This window comes from Stomoxys calcitrans, chromosome 5, assembly GCF_963082655.1.
Source record: "Stomoxys calcitrans chromosome 5, idStoCalc2.1, whole genome shotgun sequence".
NCBI classification, from domain to species: Eukaryota; Metazoa; Arthropoda; class Insecta; order Diptera; family Muscidae; genus Stomoxys; species Stomoxys calcitrans.
In genome coordinates, this window is record NC_081556.1 from 103,737,604 (window position 1) to 103,754,252 (window position 16,649).

The window sequence follows — 16,649 nt, forward strand, 5'->3', positions numbered from 1 at the left end:
TACAAAAAAAAATTAAAGCCTTTCTAGAGTAGGCTCAAAATGACCCCAAAGATCCAACAGCTGCAGTGGTGGCGTCAGACCGCAGGCCGCATGTTGTCCTCCCCTCCTATAAGTGTGGGTACCTTGGCACCTGTAGTCGAGAGTAATGCTTCAAGCACACAAATAGTCGTCATACTAATAAATGAGGAAGAGATGGATAAACCAGAGGGATGCACAGTTCGTCCTCACCCTTTGAGTAGAGGTGGTGTTTCGGATTCTGACAGCGACAGTGTCAATGAAACAGTCGTCGCAGTCGAATCGAGCCATGGTTTTGCTAAGCTGGGGCACGACGAAGGAGACAGAGGAGTATGTACCGACAGCGCAATCGGGCGAAAGTGCAGGATGTGGAAAGGGATAGAAGTGACATTCCAAGCATTTCTACGGAAGCGGGAAAGAGAATCAGATCTCCCAAAGAGCATAAAATGCAAATTTTGCCAATGAATATTCCACTAAGGAACAGGGGCAAACTTCTCACATATCAATGAGTGCAGTCCAATTCAAGTTTAAGCTCAATGATAGGGGGTCTCCTTTTTATAGCAGGGTCCGAACGGCTGCGGCACCACTTTGGAGAGAAGTTTTACATGGCATAGTACCTCACAAATGTTGCCAGCATTAGGAGGGGAAAACTACCGCTGAAATTTTTTTCTGATGGTCTCGCCAGGATGCTGAAAAAGAGCTCCCCGCTTTTAAGTACACTGGGAGGGAGACAAAGTCGGAACAACAACGAAGGAAGCGCGCAAGGTCCCTGAGTCTTCATAGAGGACTGGGTTTCCGAAAGGATGCCACAGCCATCACAGAAGGGGAAGATGGTCGCTGAGAAGGGTCAGGAGCCGCCCTCTTACGCCGGAGTGGCAAGGAAGCACAACAGAGATGAGGTGAATACTTATGCAGTCATCGATATCGGCTGTGTACCCGTAGAATTCCACCAGATCATCGGTCCCAGGTGAGGTGAGGGTTATAGAACATGTGTTGAACTCCGAAGGGGTTCCACCCATACGAATTATGAACTGTGAATATAGAGGGGGCATCTCAAAGCTGCGCTTTGCGTCAGCGGAATGTATTGATACCGTCAAAACAGGCTAACGAACAGGGACCCGACGACAAAACCATCAACGACTTTCTCGAGCCTAGGAAGACTGGGATGGATAAAGATGCTGAAAAAGAGATCCCCGCTTTTAAGTACTCTGGGAAGACCAAGCCAGCCCCCCTGTGGAGGGAGACAAAGTCGGAACAGCAACGAAGGAAGCGCGCAAGGCCCCTGAGTCTTCATGGAGGACTGGGACTTCCAAAAGGATGCCACAGCCACCATAGAAGGGGAAGATGGTCGCTGAGAAGGGTCAGGAGCCGCCCTCTTACGCCGGAGTGGCAAGGAAGCACAACAGAGATGAGGTGACTACTTATGCAGTCATCGATATCGGCTGTGCATCCGTTAGGACTCCACCAGGTCATCGGTCCCAGGTGAGGTGAGGGTTATAGAACATGTATTGAAGGGGTTCCACCCATACTAATTATGAACTGTGAATATAGAGGGGGCATCTTAAAGCTGCGCTTTGCGTCAGCGGAATGTATTGATGACGTCAAAACAGCCTAACGGACAGGGACCCGACGACGGAACCATCAACGAAACCATCAACGACTTTCTCGAGCTTAGGAAGACTAGGATGGATAAAGATGCTGGATAAACCATATGTTAAGGAACAAGGGATTAATTATGTGTCCCATGGCATGAATATATGGGAGAAAGTGGCACAGGGCACGGCATAGGGGGACATTTTATCGCCGCTCCTATGGATGACCACCATAAATAACCTATTACGGATGCTGACTGAGGAGGGGTTTGAACCCGTCTATGCTATGCAGACGATGTTATAATACTTCTTAGGGGTAAGGATCCGAAAGGGTCTTGCATATGGCATATGACTGGGCTAGACCCAGAGTTCTCAATTGGAACCCAGAGAAGACTGAAATATGCCCGTTCACGAGGAAGACGAAGGTGGGCCAATTTAACGCACCACGTTTCCTCAATAAGACGATTTCGATATCTGACAAGGTCAAATACTTAGGTGTGATCTTGAACAGGAAACTGAATTGGAAGTGTCACATTCAGGAGCGTACTGAGAAGGCTTACAGATGTTGGGCACTATGTAGGTAGGCCGTTGGCTCCAAATGGGGCCTGAATCCGAGGGGCCTATGAAGAAAAAGTGCAATATAAGGACCATATAACAGGTTCAGAGAAGATGTTGTCTTGGCATAGGCGGAGCGATGAGGACACCGCCCACTAGGGCACGGGAGACTCTTCTAGATATCCGACCCATTGACATACATATTAAGTGTGAGGCAGCCACTGCGGCTATGAGACTTAAAGCGATGGAAGAATGGATTGAGGATGAGAGCAGCTAATACCATCGCGGTATAATCGAGGCGACGATAGGAAATCTGGAAGGAAGGGAAGAGTTTCCGAACGGATACCTGATATGAATCTTGAAGTCGAGTGCGAGGCACTGCTGCCATCGGCACAGTCGTGGATGGGCGGAACCGTACTATTGGAAGATCATGTTACATGGATGGATCAAAGCTAGAGGACAGAGTGGGCCTGGGGGTATACATTGAGAACCCAGGGACTGAGATCTGATTTAGACTGCCTAACCATAATACGATTCTGCATGCGGAGATACGTGCCATCATGGAATGCGTGAAGTGGTGTGGTGCTAACGCGAGGACTTCGAGTGTGAACATCTTTACCGACAGTAAAATTGCCATAAGGGCGTTAACAACCAGGACGGTAAGGCTACAAACAGTTTAAGAAGGAAATTAACGCCTTCTCTGAGGATTGCAAAATCCGCATCGTTTGGGTGCCGGGCCATAACGGAGTAAGGGGAAATGAAAGCACAGTCGATTTGGCGATGAAGGCCAGAGGACTGGTTAACCCGAAGCCTTTCGGGTCGACGTAGCCCGAGTTAAGGGAGTGGGCGACGAATGCGCATGCACCATTGGGGAACTGCGAAACGGTCGGTAGAACGGCGAAAATCCTATGGGGGAGAAGACGAGGCTATTACTGAAAGGAAGCAAGAAGGAGGTCAGTATAGCTATTGGTATCATAACGGGACACATAGGACTACGAGCTCACTTATGTAAAATCGGTGCGGCAAGTGAAGGCATGTGTAGGGCATGCGAGGAACATGATGAGACGTTGGAGCATTTCCTTTGTCATTGCCCGGCATTCGCGTCCAACAGATACCGGCACTTAGGTGGAGACACAATATCAGACATGAACCAACTTAGGGGAGTGGTATTGAAAACAATTAAGGATTTTGTAAGTAGCATGGAATTCCTAACTTAAAATTTTCTTTTTAGAGGTTACTTTATAGTTTTTAGAGCGCACAACAACCCGATTACTGGCTTAGGTGTATGTTCACAGTGCCATGGGGCAAATTAATATCTGCACCCACTTTTTAACCTAACCTAACCTAAAGTTCAGGCAGTGCAGTGACTCAATGCAGCCTAAAGAACAGGGAACATATAATGAGACCATCACCCACTCCCAAAAAGGCCATCTAAGGGAGGACAAATGATTAAGGTTATCCAGATAAACCTTCACCGGAGCAAGGCAGGTAATCACGCATTGATGGAGAAAATCAGCAAGGGCAAGAATTATATTGCCTTAATTCAGGAGCCCTGGATAACGCGGAACAAAGTTTCTGGACTGAACCATATCAACTACAAATTATTCTAAGCTAACACCATATGAGGTGGTCTCATGTGGATCACATGACCCAAGACATAACTACATGCTGTCTAAGCAATACCTTTAGGGCTGTTATCGCATAGACCACCAAAATCATCATCTTGAGGATCCACCGCCCAAAAGCCTTAAGGTAGATCAACATGATCTAGAGCGTGAGATTCAGCGCTACAAGAAAGAACATCTAGATCAAGCGGGTCTAGACAACTTTCATGCATGCATGGTAGCAGATGCGGTAAATAACTACCGGGTAAATGTAATCCTTGGACAACGACCGCCTCCCATTGCACCTGAAGAAATTGACCTCTCCAGGCAAACCAGATTAGTTCTGGCCCAATTACGTTACGGCAGATGCAGCCGCCTCAACTCCTACCGAGCAAGAATTGATGCTGTTGTGCAAGATGTATGTCCCGATTGTGGCCAAGGACCACATGATACACGTCACCTGTTTAACTGCCCAGCCAGACCCACTCAACTCAGACCCAGGTGCCTCTGGACGCACGCCATCTTAGTCTCAGTGTTCCTGGATCTGGATACTCAACAGAATCACGCAGACGAAATGCTACATACGGATAAGCTGCAACGGCAGTCGCGGGCAATAAGCCTTATCTAGCGGATAGACTCAGTGAGAGGCCGGGCGGCACCGGCTCTTGCACAAATACAGAATGCCTATGATGTTCGATATGACAAGGCGAGTTATTGGCGATTTAAAAAAGCAATGGTCACCTTGGTCGCGAGCTCGCTCACCTTCAGGAGCTTGACAAGGATTGCCACCTCCACATGAAAATTGTTACCACAACAACAACCATTCCACTCTGATGGTAAAGCAACTAGCTTCGAGGGGTGAGTCACAGTGAAAGGCCGGGCGGCACTAGCTCTTGCTTCTCGACAAGGGATGATCATGAATCGATCGAATCATCCTCTATGCAGTTGGATCGGATATAAAACTGCAGTGAGGATCGGACATAATATCATGTCTTCTGGTGTCTGACCTAAGAATTAATGATATATTGAAGAGAAAACAAAACAACACCGAAGCCGATGGGACGCGACAGATGTCTTAATGTTCGTTTATTAAGAATCCGTGTTATACGGGGCTACGGACAAAGTTACAGACATCATCCGCATCGCCAAATCATTCAAGGTGATGGGCCTCACCAAAAATATTAAACATTTGGATGCATCACGAGTCGGGTACGTGGAAAGGGTCCTCAAACCGTCTTTGGACACTGATAGTTACCAAATAACTAAAAAATGGACAGATAGATACCGTAACCGTAGCCAGAAAAGTTTCGTACAAGCAAGAATAGTACAAACATATTTCCCTTATCACTCCGCTATATAAAGCTTAGCATCAGCATGAATTTCGTAAATTGCAGGACGAATGCTTTGCACTTCGTTACTGCACATATTAACCAGGTAAAGCTGTGCCGTGGACTTAAGGGTAAGAAGAACAGATTGACAGATATTATCTGCATTGTTTTGCTTTAATTTATCCTCTATTCCGCGTCTGAATGTAATTGGGGTCGTGGCTCCCACGTTGATGATGACGTATTAGGATTGATGCCAATGTGCCAGATGTATGAACCCCTAGTAACCAGGGTCCATGCTACCACCCGTCTAGCCCATCCTACTCTGCTTACTACCCGATCACTCTGAACAGATCTGCATATTTAAAAGAACACAGCAACCAAATTATGTATGAAAGCTCTACAAACTATTACAGCAACAACAATTAAAAGCCACAGATTGTATATCCATACCCTACAGAACATCAACAGAGTTTGACTGCTCATAGGTCTATGGTCTAAAGTAGACAATATCTAACACACATTACAAACAAGGTGCAGTCAAATGAATCACAGCTACAATATTTCAGCTATTGAATGTATTTTTATACGCAATGACTGACAAAATTTATAAATAGCACTGCCAATAAACGGATGATGACACACGTGAGGAAAGATTCTAAAGTTTACAATTTGTGCATAATAATGCATTAATTTTAGGAAAAAAGTTTCGCTACAATTCTTTTTCAGATTCCCTACTTAATCTGTCGAGATGATGAGCAACCTTGCTCGCATGGTTCATAAAACCACAAAAGAACACATAAAATAAAAAACAAAACAAAACAAAACTGCTGTTCACTGCTATCTTTACGACAGACTTTTTCTTGTTGTTGTTGTTGCTACGGACGGACAAACAAACGAATTAATTTTGTTAATAACTCACACAACAGACACATCGTTATATGTATGCGTGTATGTATATGAATTTACACAAATAAATGCATAAGCAAGCATTCATACATACCGTATAATATGATAAGAGGCCGGCATTTTCATCCAAGACGAAGAAACGATATTGCCATCCTTTCATGACATTTGTCCATTTGCTGAGAGTGCCCTCCATTGTACCACTAGCAATGTGGGTAAATGACGATGACACCGTTGCTGTTGTGTTGGCCATGGAGTTTATTGATGGGTCGATTATTAAGATCTGCTGATTGACAAAAAGGGAGAGTGAGAGAGAGTGTGTAAGTTGTCAACCCACCACCACCCTATGAGGCACACCAATCAGCTGATTTGTTAGGATGACTAGTCGGCGACACCGTTGTCGTCGTTGTTGGTATAAAAGCTAATGTAAGCTTGTCGTTAGTGAAGACACCTAATAATACCCTTTTCAAGTCACTGGCACACACACACACTAGCACTGGCACACAAATAAACCTATCAATGTTAGGCTTTGGTAGGGGATTTGAAAGAATTTTTGCCCCTAGTTGTAAGTAATGTTAGGGGCCACAGTGCCTTGCACTAGATAAGGAAACTTTGGTACTTGTTGTTGTTTTTGTTGTATTCTTGACACAAATGTTAATATGATTTTTTTTTGGTATTGCTATCTTCGTTTAATTGTTGTTGTGTTTCACATATGACAACTGCCTGTTGGAGGAGAGTTGCTGCGATCCCAAATTTAGTTTTTCTCGAAATATTCAAAGGTATTATTACAATCTACTATACAGAGTATATACAAGTATGTTTGCACATTTATTAACACATACACACACACACGAAAGATTCTCATTAGCCGCTTATTTGTTTGTTTAGATTATATAAATTAACATGCACAGCGGCGGCGGCATTGCTGCGATTTATTCATTGGTTTTTTTTGGGGTTTCCGATTTCTTTCTTGTCTTCTTATTAACTAAAGGTCAAAGAAGGCAATATACACAGAGTGGGTATTGGGTATGTTGGGTTGTTTGTATTCCTTAGTCCTATTGCAATTTCGGTGGTTCCTTTGTTATGTTCTTTCGTTCACTACACACGGACCGCGAGGAGGAGCAATAACCCACAGTAACAATTTATTTCCAGTGACTGTCTGTCCGTCCAACAGCAGCAGCAGTATGCAATGCAATTTCGCTATTTCGTTTTGTGTGTTTGCGCATATGGGATGAGCAAATTGTGCATTATTTTCACATGATTTTGTTGCTATTTCATTTGTCTTTCAAATTTTGTGGTTAACTGTACAAATCGCAGTGTACTTTATTTAAAAAATAAAACAAGGAAAATAATTTTTAACTTTTTTACAAGGAAAGGAAAAATCTGACATTGATAAACTAGGGATCTACAAATCGAATTTCGCATAATCGATTTTTCATGTCTAAAAATCGAAGTTGATTTTTTGTTCTCAGGAAAATCGAATAATCGATTTTAAAGGAAAAATAAAAATATTCGACTATTCAACAATCGAAATTCAGTTCCAATTCGAATGAAAACGCGAAATCAAGTTGGAAATTGCATACGAGTTAGAAGTGAAAATGCAGTCTTACCTTTAAGTTTGATCGCATTTTTCGTGATTGCAGAGTACAAGTGTTAGCAATTTTGTGTTTATCTGCATATACAAAGTAGGTGAGTTAGTTATTAATTTATTTATTATTCAGACTTGCAGAATCTTGAAATTTGACACGAATTTTATGGCGTTGTCGGCCCGAAATTTCGAGGGTTTTGCTAGATTTGTAATTTTAAAGGCAGATCGCTTGTGGGCCAGTTGAAGTTTTTGCTGTTGTAGCACCACATAGGCAGAAACATTGAGGTCCGATCTGTGTGGTGTTCATTGCTGTCACGAGAAGCTTAACTGCGAGCTACCGGACACGTCCAAAGGCTGCGGATAGTGGAATGCTCCACATGGAGTAGCTGTAACGACAGTCGCGGACAATCAGCAGTATTGAGGGGAGAGCGTGTGCCGCCCGGCCTCTCACCTACAGGAGCTTGATGAGGATCGCCACCTCCACATGAAATTGTGGCTACAACAACGTTGAACACCACTCAAATCCAAGCTTAGAGTTCCAACCCGTGTAGTGCTCATAGTCATCCTGCGTCGTCACCCATTATTAGATGAATATCTTCTGTTAAATATCCAAAATTAAACAATTTGAACATATAAACAGTTGGCGGATATATCACATCGTTAGATAGAAACGAAAAGTACATCTAAAACAATGGCATAATAGCCTTAAATGAATTGATGCGGCTGCATTAGTCTTAACATGTTTCCGACAGAACTACTGGGACTACTGTCGTTGGAGGTTCAGGTGATATAGACTGTTTATCTTGTTGTTGTAGCAGTGTGTTGTACACTCAATCACATACTATTGCTGTTGCAGCTACTTAGTATATCTACGGAGCATTCCACCATTCCATGGCAGCCGGTTGTACGACCCGATGGAGTCTTTCATCTGCAAGGGCTGCCGCCTCAGTGTACAACGTACTGCTACAATAACAACAACGTGGACGCGCCCGTTAGCCTTAGATGAGATTCTCATGATAACGGTGGACACCACACAGATTGGAGCGAAGTTCCAAACTGCATGGTGCTTATAACGATGAACACCACGTAGTTATCCCTACGGGTTGTCTGCGGTCATCTTTTTGAATAATTTGGTACAGCAAATGACTTCACCACAATCATCTTCAAGAAATATATGAATACCTAAGTAGAATCCTATCCATTTACAAACTTCATCAAATAAGCCACAATCCCAAATTCCAGGTTAGAGTTTATTCTACTTTTTATACTCATTTACCAAATATATTGTCCGATGCATAGTCCTAATTTTCAAGCATATTTTTATCTGGAATTTTAAACGAATTTTTTTTCTGTCTTCTTCTTCTTTGTTATTATATTCATCTCGATTTGGATGATGACATTGAGTAGTACGTATCCACAACACAGATGGCGGTGATACAAATGGCACTGCCAACATAAAAAGAAAAAGTCCGTTTAAAATTGACCATAAGTTCAAAAGTTTGTTGTTTTAATGAAAGGCTATCGATATAAGCCAATCAATAACAACCGATAATTTAGATGTTGCACTAGATTTTTAGACAATTAAAAACAAATAATATCAAGAAAAATGTATTCCAATTTGGCAATAAGTGTAAAATCGTGTTTATTTTTTATTTCTGTTCTCCATTTACAATGGTGTTACAATTTACATTGGTCTTACAAAAGTACTTAATGTTTGTGAAGATGTCTCGGACGTTCTTGTAAGGTAGGACAAGACATCATATTTCATGTAGATATGTGAAAATCAAGTGTGTCTAGTCTGACTGGACAAAAAACGGCAGGCAAGTATCGTGCGGTCTCCGGTTACAAGCGTGCTACATATCCAACACGCTGATATGAACTCCAACCCCATGGGAATTGAGACGACTACGTCTATCGAAACGTAGCTGCGCCAAAATTCTGGTCTAGATTGGATGGTTAACTTCATCAGATACAATGGACGGCGAAGAATTTCCAAGAACAGCATACAAGTTCTTGTTGTAGCAGTGTGTTGTATACTGATGCGGCAGCCATTGAGGATGAAGGACTTCATCGGGTCAATGCGGTACGTACAACCGGCTGCCATGGATTTGAGCATACAGGTGTTAAATGTTTGAAGTTATTTTTTGTAGCGCTGAAGTTCTGCCTGAGGCAGGTAAGAATCCAGCTAAATCCACTGACCAGCCAATTCTCCTATATGTAGTCAAAAAGGTTTCTTTGTAAGCACCTCAACTTCTGCAGCCAAGTGACTTGAGAATCATGTTTCTACTGCGGAATTGTTATAAATTGCAGTAGTATGTGCGAAGGACCTGTAAAGCTGTCAAAGGCGACACAAAGAGTTGTGAAATAGTTGGTGATCATTACGCCATCGACTATCAAGCTCAGCTGCCGTTATTTTTAGATTATGTTGAGAGACATAAGACTAGAAACCTTTGGTTGTTAGCCTCTTCGCTCGAACATCTTAGGTCCTTTGTGTTCGCCCTAGAAGATATGAGGAGAAAACCCTAGAAGATATGAGGAGAAAAAAATACGAAGTATGCAGACAGAGATCCACAATAGTACGTTGTCCATCAGTAGAACGAAAAATAGATTGGAAGAAGAATCAACGTACAACGTACAAATAAAAAAGTAAAAGCGTGCAAAGTTCGGCCGGGCCGAATCTTATATACCCTCCACCATGTATCGCATTTGTCGAGTTCTTTTCCCGCCATCTCTTCTTAGGCAAAAAAGGATATAAGAAAAGATTTCCTCTGCTATTAGAGCGATATCAAGATATGGTCCGGCTTGGACCACAATTAAATTATATGTTGGAGACCTGTGTAAAATGTAAGCTAATTCGAATAAGAATTGCGCCCTTTGGGGTCTCAAGAAGAAAAATAGAGAGATCGATTTATATGGGAGCTGTATCGGGTTATAGACCGATTCAGACCATAATAAGTACGTATGTTGATGGTCATGAGAGGATCCGTCACACAAAATTTCAGGCAAATCGGATAATAATTGCGACCTCTAGAGGCTGAAGAAGCTGTGTCAGGTTATGAACCGATTTGAACCTTATTTGACACAGTTGTTGAAAGAAAATTTCAGCCAAATCGGGTAGGAATTGCGCCCTCTAGAAGCTCAAGAAGTAAAGACCCCAGATTTGTTTATATGACAGCTATATCAGGTTATGAACCGATTTGAACTATACTTGGCACAGTTGTTGGATATTATAATAAAATACTTCGTGCAAAAATTCATTCAAATCGGATAAGAATCGGGCCCTCTAGAGGCTCAAGAAGTCAAGACCCAAGATCGGTTTATATGACAGCTATATCAGGTTATGGACCGATTTGAACCATACTTGGCACAGTTGTTGGATATCATAACAAAACACGTCGTTCACCATTTCAGTCCAATCAGATAAGAATTGCGCCCTCTAGAGGCTCAAGAAGTCAAGACCCAAGATCGGTTTATATGGCAGCTATATCAGGCTATGATCCAATTTGAACCATACTCGGCACAGTTGTTGAAAATCATAACAAAACACGTCGTGCAAAATTTCATTCCAATCGGATAAGAATTGCGCACTCTAGAGGCTCAAGAAGGCAAGACCCAAGATTGGTTTATATGGCAGCTATATCAGGTTATGGACCGATTTGAACCATACTCGGCACAGTTGTTGAATGTCATAACAAAACACGTCATGCAAAATTTCATTCCAATCGGATAAGAATTGCGCACTCTAGAGGCTCAAGAAGTCAAAACCCAAGATCGTTTTATATGGCAGCTATATAAAAACATGGACCGATATAGCCCATTTACAATACCAACCGACCTACACTAATAAAAAGTATTTGTGCAAAATTTCAAGCGGCTAGCTTTACTCCTTCGAAAGTTAGCGTGCTTTCGACAGACAGACGGACGGACATGGCTAGAACGACATAAAATGTCGCGACGATCAAGAATATATATACTTTATGGGGTCTCAGACGAATATTTCGAGTAGTTACAAACAGAATGACGAAATTAGTATACCCCCCATCCTATGGTGGAGGGTATAAAAACAAGCAAACCAGACGAAACAAAGATGAATTCTCATATGCGAAAGTTTTTTATGTTCAACTTCTTAAGGTTTCTACAGTAGACCAGAATGATTCATAATTATTCATAAATAGAACCCTTCGGTCGCCTTGAGTTCCATCTAATGTTTAACTGTAGGAGGAGCTCGATAAAGAGACTGCTCCTCATAGCTAACATTTTAGGCAGCCAGTTCAGCACTTCAGATTGTTACCTTAAGCAGCCTGTCACGATATGTGTGGTCAGTCAGGCGGCATTGAAGGCCACGTAAGGCTGCGTGTCTTGTGAGATTGAGGTTTGCGGGGATATGCAAGGAGCTTCTGGGACCTTTGGGGATGCTGTTTGATTGTGTTTGGTCCCGCCTCATCATATGGTGACGGGGAACGAGGCGGCTGAAGAAGTGGCCACGTTTAGATCGCTGAAGTTGTTGTTGTTGTAGCAGTGTGTTATACACTGAGGAGGCAACACTTGCCGACGAAGAACTCCATCGAGTCAATCCGATGCGAACAACCGGCTGCCATGGCATTGAAACTGAATTGTCTCACCGACTAGAGACCACCCAATCAGCCACCCCAGGCCCATAGAGAAGTCCATAATGCCTCACATGCAATCACAAGCAATTTGCGATGAAGTTAAAAGATGAAACAAGTTCCCCAAGTCACTTGCCGCCGTCAAATTGCAAAATTGCAAATTTTGCCCATGAACATTCCACTAAGGAACAGGGGGCTAACTTCTCACATATCAATGAGTGCAGTCCGATTCAAGTTTTAAGCTCAATGATAAAGGGCCTCCTTGCCGCCAGCACTTGGTTGAAACCTTGTTGACCATGTAAAAAGCAATTGCCCGGTCTGTGGTAAGTTATGCAGCTCCAGACTTTGTGACATGCAGTGGAATAATATTCAGATCTGTCAAAATGCCGCTCTCCGAACTGCGACGGGCTGTCTCCTCAGTTCTCATGTGGACCACCTCCATCAGGAGACAAAGATCCTACCAGTGCGAAGACATAACTACATGCTGTCTAAGCAATACCTTTTGGGCTGTTATCGCAGAGACTATCCAAATCATCATCTTGTGTATAGATATCCACCGTCCAGAAGCCTTAAGGTAGATCTACACGATCTAGAGCATGGGGTTCAGCGCTACAAGAGAGAACCTCTAGATCAAGCGGCATATCAAGCAGGTCTAGACAACATTTATGCAGACACGGTAGCAGATGCGGTTAATGGCTACCGGGTGAATATAGTCCTTTGAGAACGACCGCCTCCCATTGCACCTGAAGAAATTGACCTCCCCCGGCAAACCAGAGTAGTTCTGGTTTAATTACGTTCCGGCAGATGCAGCCGCCTCAACTTCTACAGAGCAAGGATTGATGCCGACGTGCAAGATGTATGTCCCGATTGTAACCAGGGACGGCACGTTCCACGTCTCCTGTTTAACTACCCAGCCAGACCCACTCGACTCAGACCCAGATCCCTATGGACACACCCCATCTTAGTCGCAGAGTTCCTGGGTCTTGACACTCAACAGAATCAAGCAGACGAGAGATAGAACACAATAAACTGCTACAACAACAACAACAAAGTTTTCTACTGTCCGCAAACTGTGGACGCAGTTTCATCAGCTAAGTTTCCCCTGATAATGATGAACGTCACACAAGTCCGAGCTTAAAGTTCCAGCCTGTGTGATGCTCACAGTTATCCTGTGTCGGCCAGGATGCTGATGCTAAGTAATTGGAAACTTAAATCAAAATCCGGAAGGAGTAGTGTTTGAAATGTCTTGCAAGACTATTGTCTGACTGGTTTCAGTAGCGTTACAAATTTTGACTATTCTCAAGGCATTAGAAACAATAAAAGTGCCCGGAGACAATTTTTGGGATCTTAGTCAGGTAATCGATTGCTACTTTATTCAAATCCCTCAGCATCAGTATGAAGATTACATCGGGACCCAGATTCTTGGACAATTTAAAGCGGCGGATGACGTTCATATCTTCGTCCACTATAAAATGTGCTGATTGTTTATATGATCGGAGATCACGAACACCACAAAGAACTCCCCTGCCCAATCAATCCTACCAATTTATCAATTTATCCTACCTACAACACGATAGTCTGCGGCTCTCACTGCCTGCTTTGGGAAATTAGACCTCAAATAAGGTATTCGGCCAGCTGATATAAAGCGAGCGACTATTGCTCCCACTGCCTGCTTTGGGAAATTAGACCTCAAATAAGGTATTCGGCTAGCTGATATAAAGCGAGCGACTATTGCTTTAATTATGCCTCGAAATTTCCCATCAGCAACATGAGGACGTGGGTAGTTCAATGAATCATCGCCAAGAGCATTATCTGAAGCCATTCCAATGGGCTTTCTAGTGAGTGATAAATGTTCGGCTGTAGAGGTTATTAAGTCGGATGATGGGTCAATGGAAAGAATAATGAGTAGATGGTCCGAAAACAATAAAATGACAGAAACCACCATTAAACGGACCAGAAAAAGTCTACCGAATTGATGTTGTTGTTGTAGCCACATGTGGACATGGCGATCCTCGTCAAGCACCTGTAGGTGATCGCCGCAGGAATAGGGTGGCCATTGGTTATTTAAAGGCGCCAATAACCCGCCTTGTCATATCGAGCATCGTAGACACTCAGTATTTGTGCAAGAGCTGGTGCCACTCGACCTCTCACTGAGACTCTCCGCTCGATACCGCTGATTGTCCGCGACTGCCGTTGCCGCTACTCCGTATGGAGCATTCTTAAACCTATCTTAAACCTGTGGTTGCGCTTGGTAGCTCGCAGCTAAGCTTTTCGCGCCAGCAATGAACACCACACACATCGGATCTCAATGTTCCAGCCTGTGTGGTGCTCACAGCTATCCTGTGCCGGGTTGCGAACTGACGTAATTATCCTCAAAGTGCTGCATGTCTGCTCATTGTGTGATGTTTCTTCCCATAGCTTAATATTAAAAAGACCAAAATTTTTTCGATTCTTGTACGAATAATTCTGCAACCTAATATATTTTTAAAAAAATCTTAATCTAAGCAGAGATTTAACAATATTAACAAAATAACAAGAAGGAAATGTATACATAACTACACTGTAGGAAATCTCAAAAGGTCTATGAACGAATACACAAAACGCATATGAATACTAAATACTAAAATTCATGATATAAGCCATCTCAGAGTAGTTTGATGTTTGACAACGTCTGCAGATTATGTAGAACTTTTAAAGAAACCAGCTAGGAAATAACGGTAGAAGGCATAGCACAAGCCAAAGAGCCATAAGCCCTTGTAGATTTTATCCACATACCACATGCTGGAAAATCAAAAAAGAAAATTAGATTCTAAAGGAAAATTTATAAGAAAGATAGAGTGGGTCCTTCAAACATAAAGCAAAATATTTTGTTTGTAAAATTTTGTAAAACAAGTAAAAAGGCATTAAGTTCGGCCGGGCCGAACTTTGGATAACCCCCACCTCGGGTATTTATGAAAACCCTCTCTTTACCATATTTGGATCGAATGGCGGGTGACCTAAAACTGCTTACTGTTTCAAATTTCAGCAAAATTGGATAAAAAATAAAGCTTTTATGGTCTTCAGACCCTTCATCGGCAGATCGGTCTGTATGACAGTTATATCTTAATATAGTCCGATCCGAACCATATTTGGGACGGATGTCGGGAGAACTAAGACTAACCACTGTTTTAAATTTCAGCGAAATCGGATAATAAATAGAGCCTTTATTGGTTTCAGACCTTTTATCAGCAGATCGGTCTATATGGCAGCTATATCTAAATATAGCCCGATCTGAACCATATTTGGGTCCTATGTGTTTCGAACCATATTTGGGACGGATGTCGGTAGAACTAAGACTACCCACGGTTTTAGATTTCAGCGAAATCGGCTAATAAAGAGAGCCTTTATGGGTTTCAGACCCTTTATCGGCAGATCGGTCTATATGGCAGCTATATCTAAATATAGCCCGATCTGAAGCATATTCGGGTCCTATGTTAGGAGGCGTAGAACTACTCAATGCTTCAAATTTCAGCGAAATCGGGTAAAAAATATAGCTTTTATGGGATTTAGAACCTTTATTTGGAGATCGGTCTATATGGCATCTATACCTAAATATAGTCCGATTTGATCGATATTTGGGTCAAATATCAATAGGCTTAAGATAGCCGTCTGTTTCAAATTTCAGGCGAAATCGGGTAAAAAATAAAGTTTTAATGGGCTTCAGACCCTTTATTGGCAGATCGGTCTATATGGCAGCTATATCTAAAAATAGTCCGATCCAAACCATATTTGGAACGGATGTCGGCAAAACTAAGACTATCCACTGTTTCAAATTTCAGCGAAGTCGGGTAATAAATAGAGCCTTTATGGGTTTTAGGCCCTTTATCGGCAGATCGGTCTATATGACAGCTATATCTAAATATAGCCGGATCTGAACCATATTTGGGTCCTATGTTAGGAGGCGTAAAACTACTCAATGTTTCACATTTCAGCGAAATCGGTTAAAAAACAAAGCTTTTATGGGCTTCAGACCCTTTATCTGGAGATCGGTCTATATGGCAGCTATATCTAAATATAGTCCGATTTGATCCATATTTAGGCCAGATATCAGAAGGTTTAAGATAACTCTCCGTTTCAAATTTTAGCGAAATCGGATAATAAATAGAGCCTTTATAGGTTTCAGACCCTTTATCGGCAGATCAGTCTATATGCTAGCTATACCTAAATATAGTCCGATTTGATCCATATTTAGGTCAGATGTTAGAAGGTTTAATATAACTCTCTGTTTTAAATTTCAGCGAAATCGGTTCAAAAATATAGCTTTTATGGTATTAAGACTCTTTATCTGGAGATAGGTCTATATGGCAGCTATACCTAAATATAGTCCGATTTGATCCATATTTAGGTCAAATATCAGAAGGCTTATGGTAGTCCTCTGTTTAAAATTTCAGCGAAATCGGATGAAAAATAAAGCTTTT

The 16,649-nt window shown here is 42.4% G+C and overlaps 2 protein-coding genes across 3 annotated transcripts in view; both read right to left on the bottom strand.

The window, feature by feature from the left end:
* The window catches only part of LOC106080790 (oxysterol-binding protein-related protein 9), a 115,445-nt gene extending 108,035 nt beyond the window's left edge, over positions 1–7,410 (bottom strand). Inside the window, exon 1 of the mRNA XM_013242352.2 lies at positions 6,095–7,410. Within this exon, the coding sequence (XP_013097806.2) occupies positions 6,095–6,250 (156 nt within the window). The 5' untranslated portion in view covers positions 6,251–7,410. The remainder of the gene's footprint in view (positions 1–6,094) is intronic.
* Positions 7,411–14,647: 7,237 nt separating this feature from the next.
* Positions 14,648–16,649, bottom strand: part of LOC106080792 (putative fatty acyl-CoA reductase CG5065) — a 44,834-nt gene continuing 42,832 nt past the window's right edge. For both annotated transcript variants that reach the window (XM_059370564.1, XM_013242354.2), the window contains exon 7: positions 14,648–14,973. In XM_059370564.1, the coding sequence (XP_059226547.1) occupies positions 14,871–14,973 (103 nt within the window). In that variant the 3' untranslated portion in view covers positions 14,648–14,870. The remainder of the gene's footprint in view (positions 14,974–16,649) is intronic.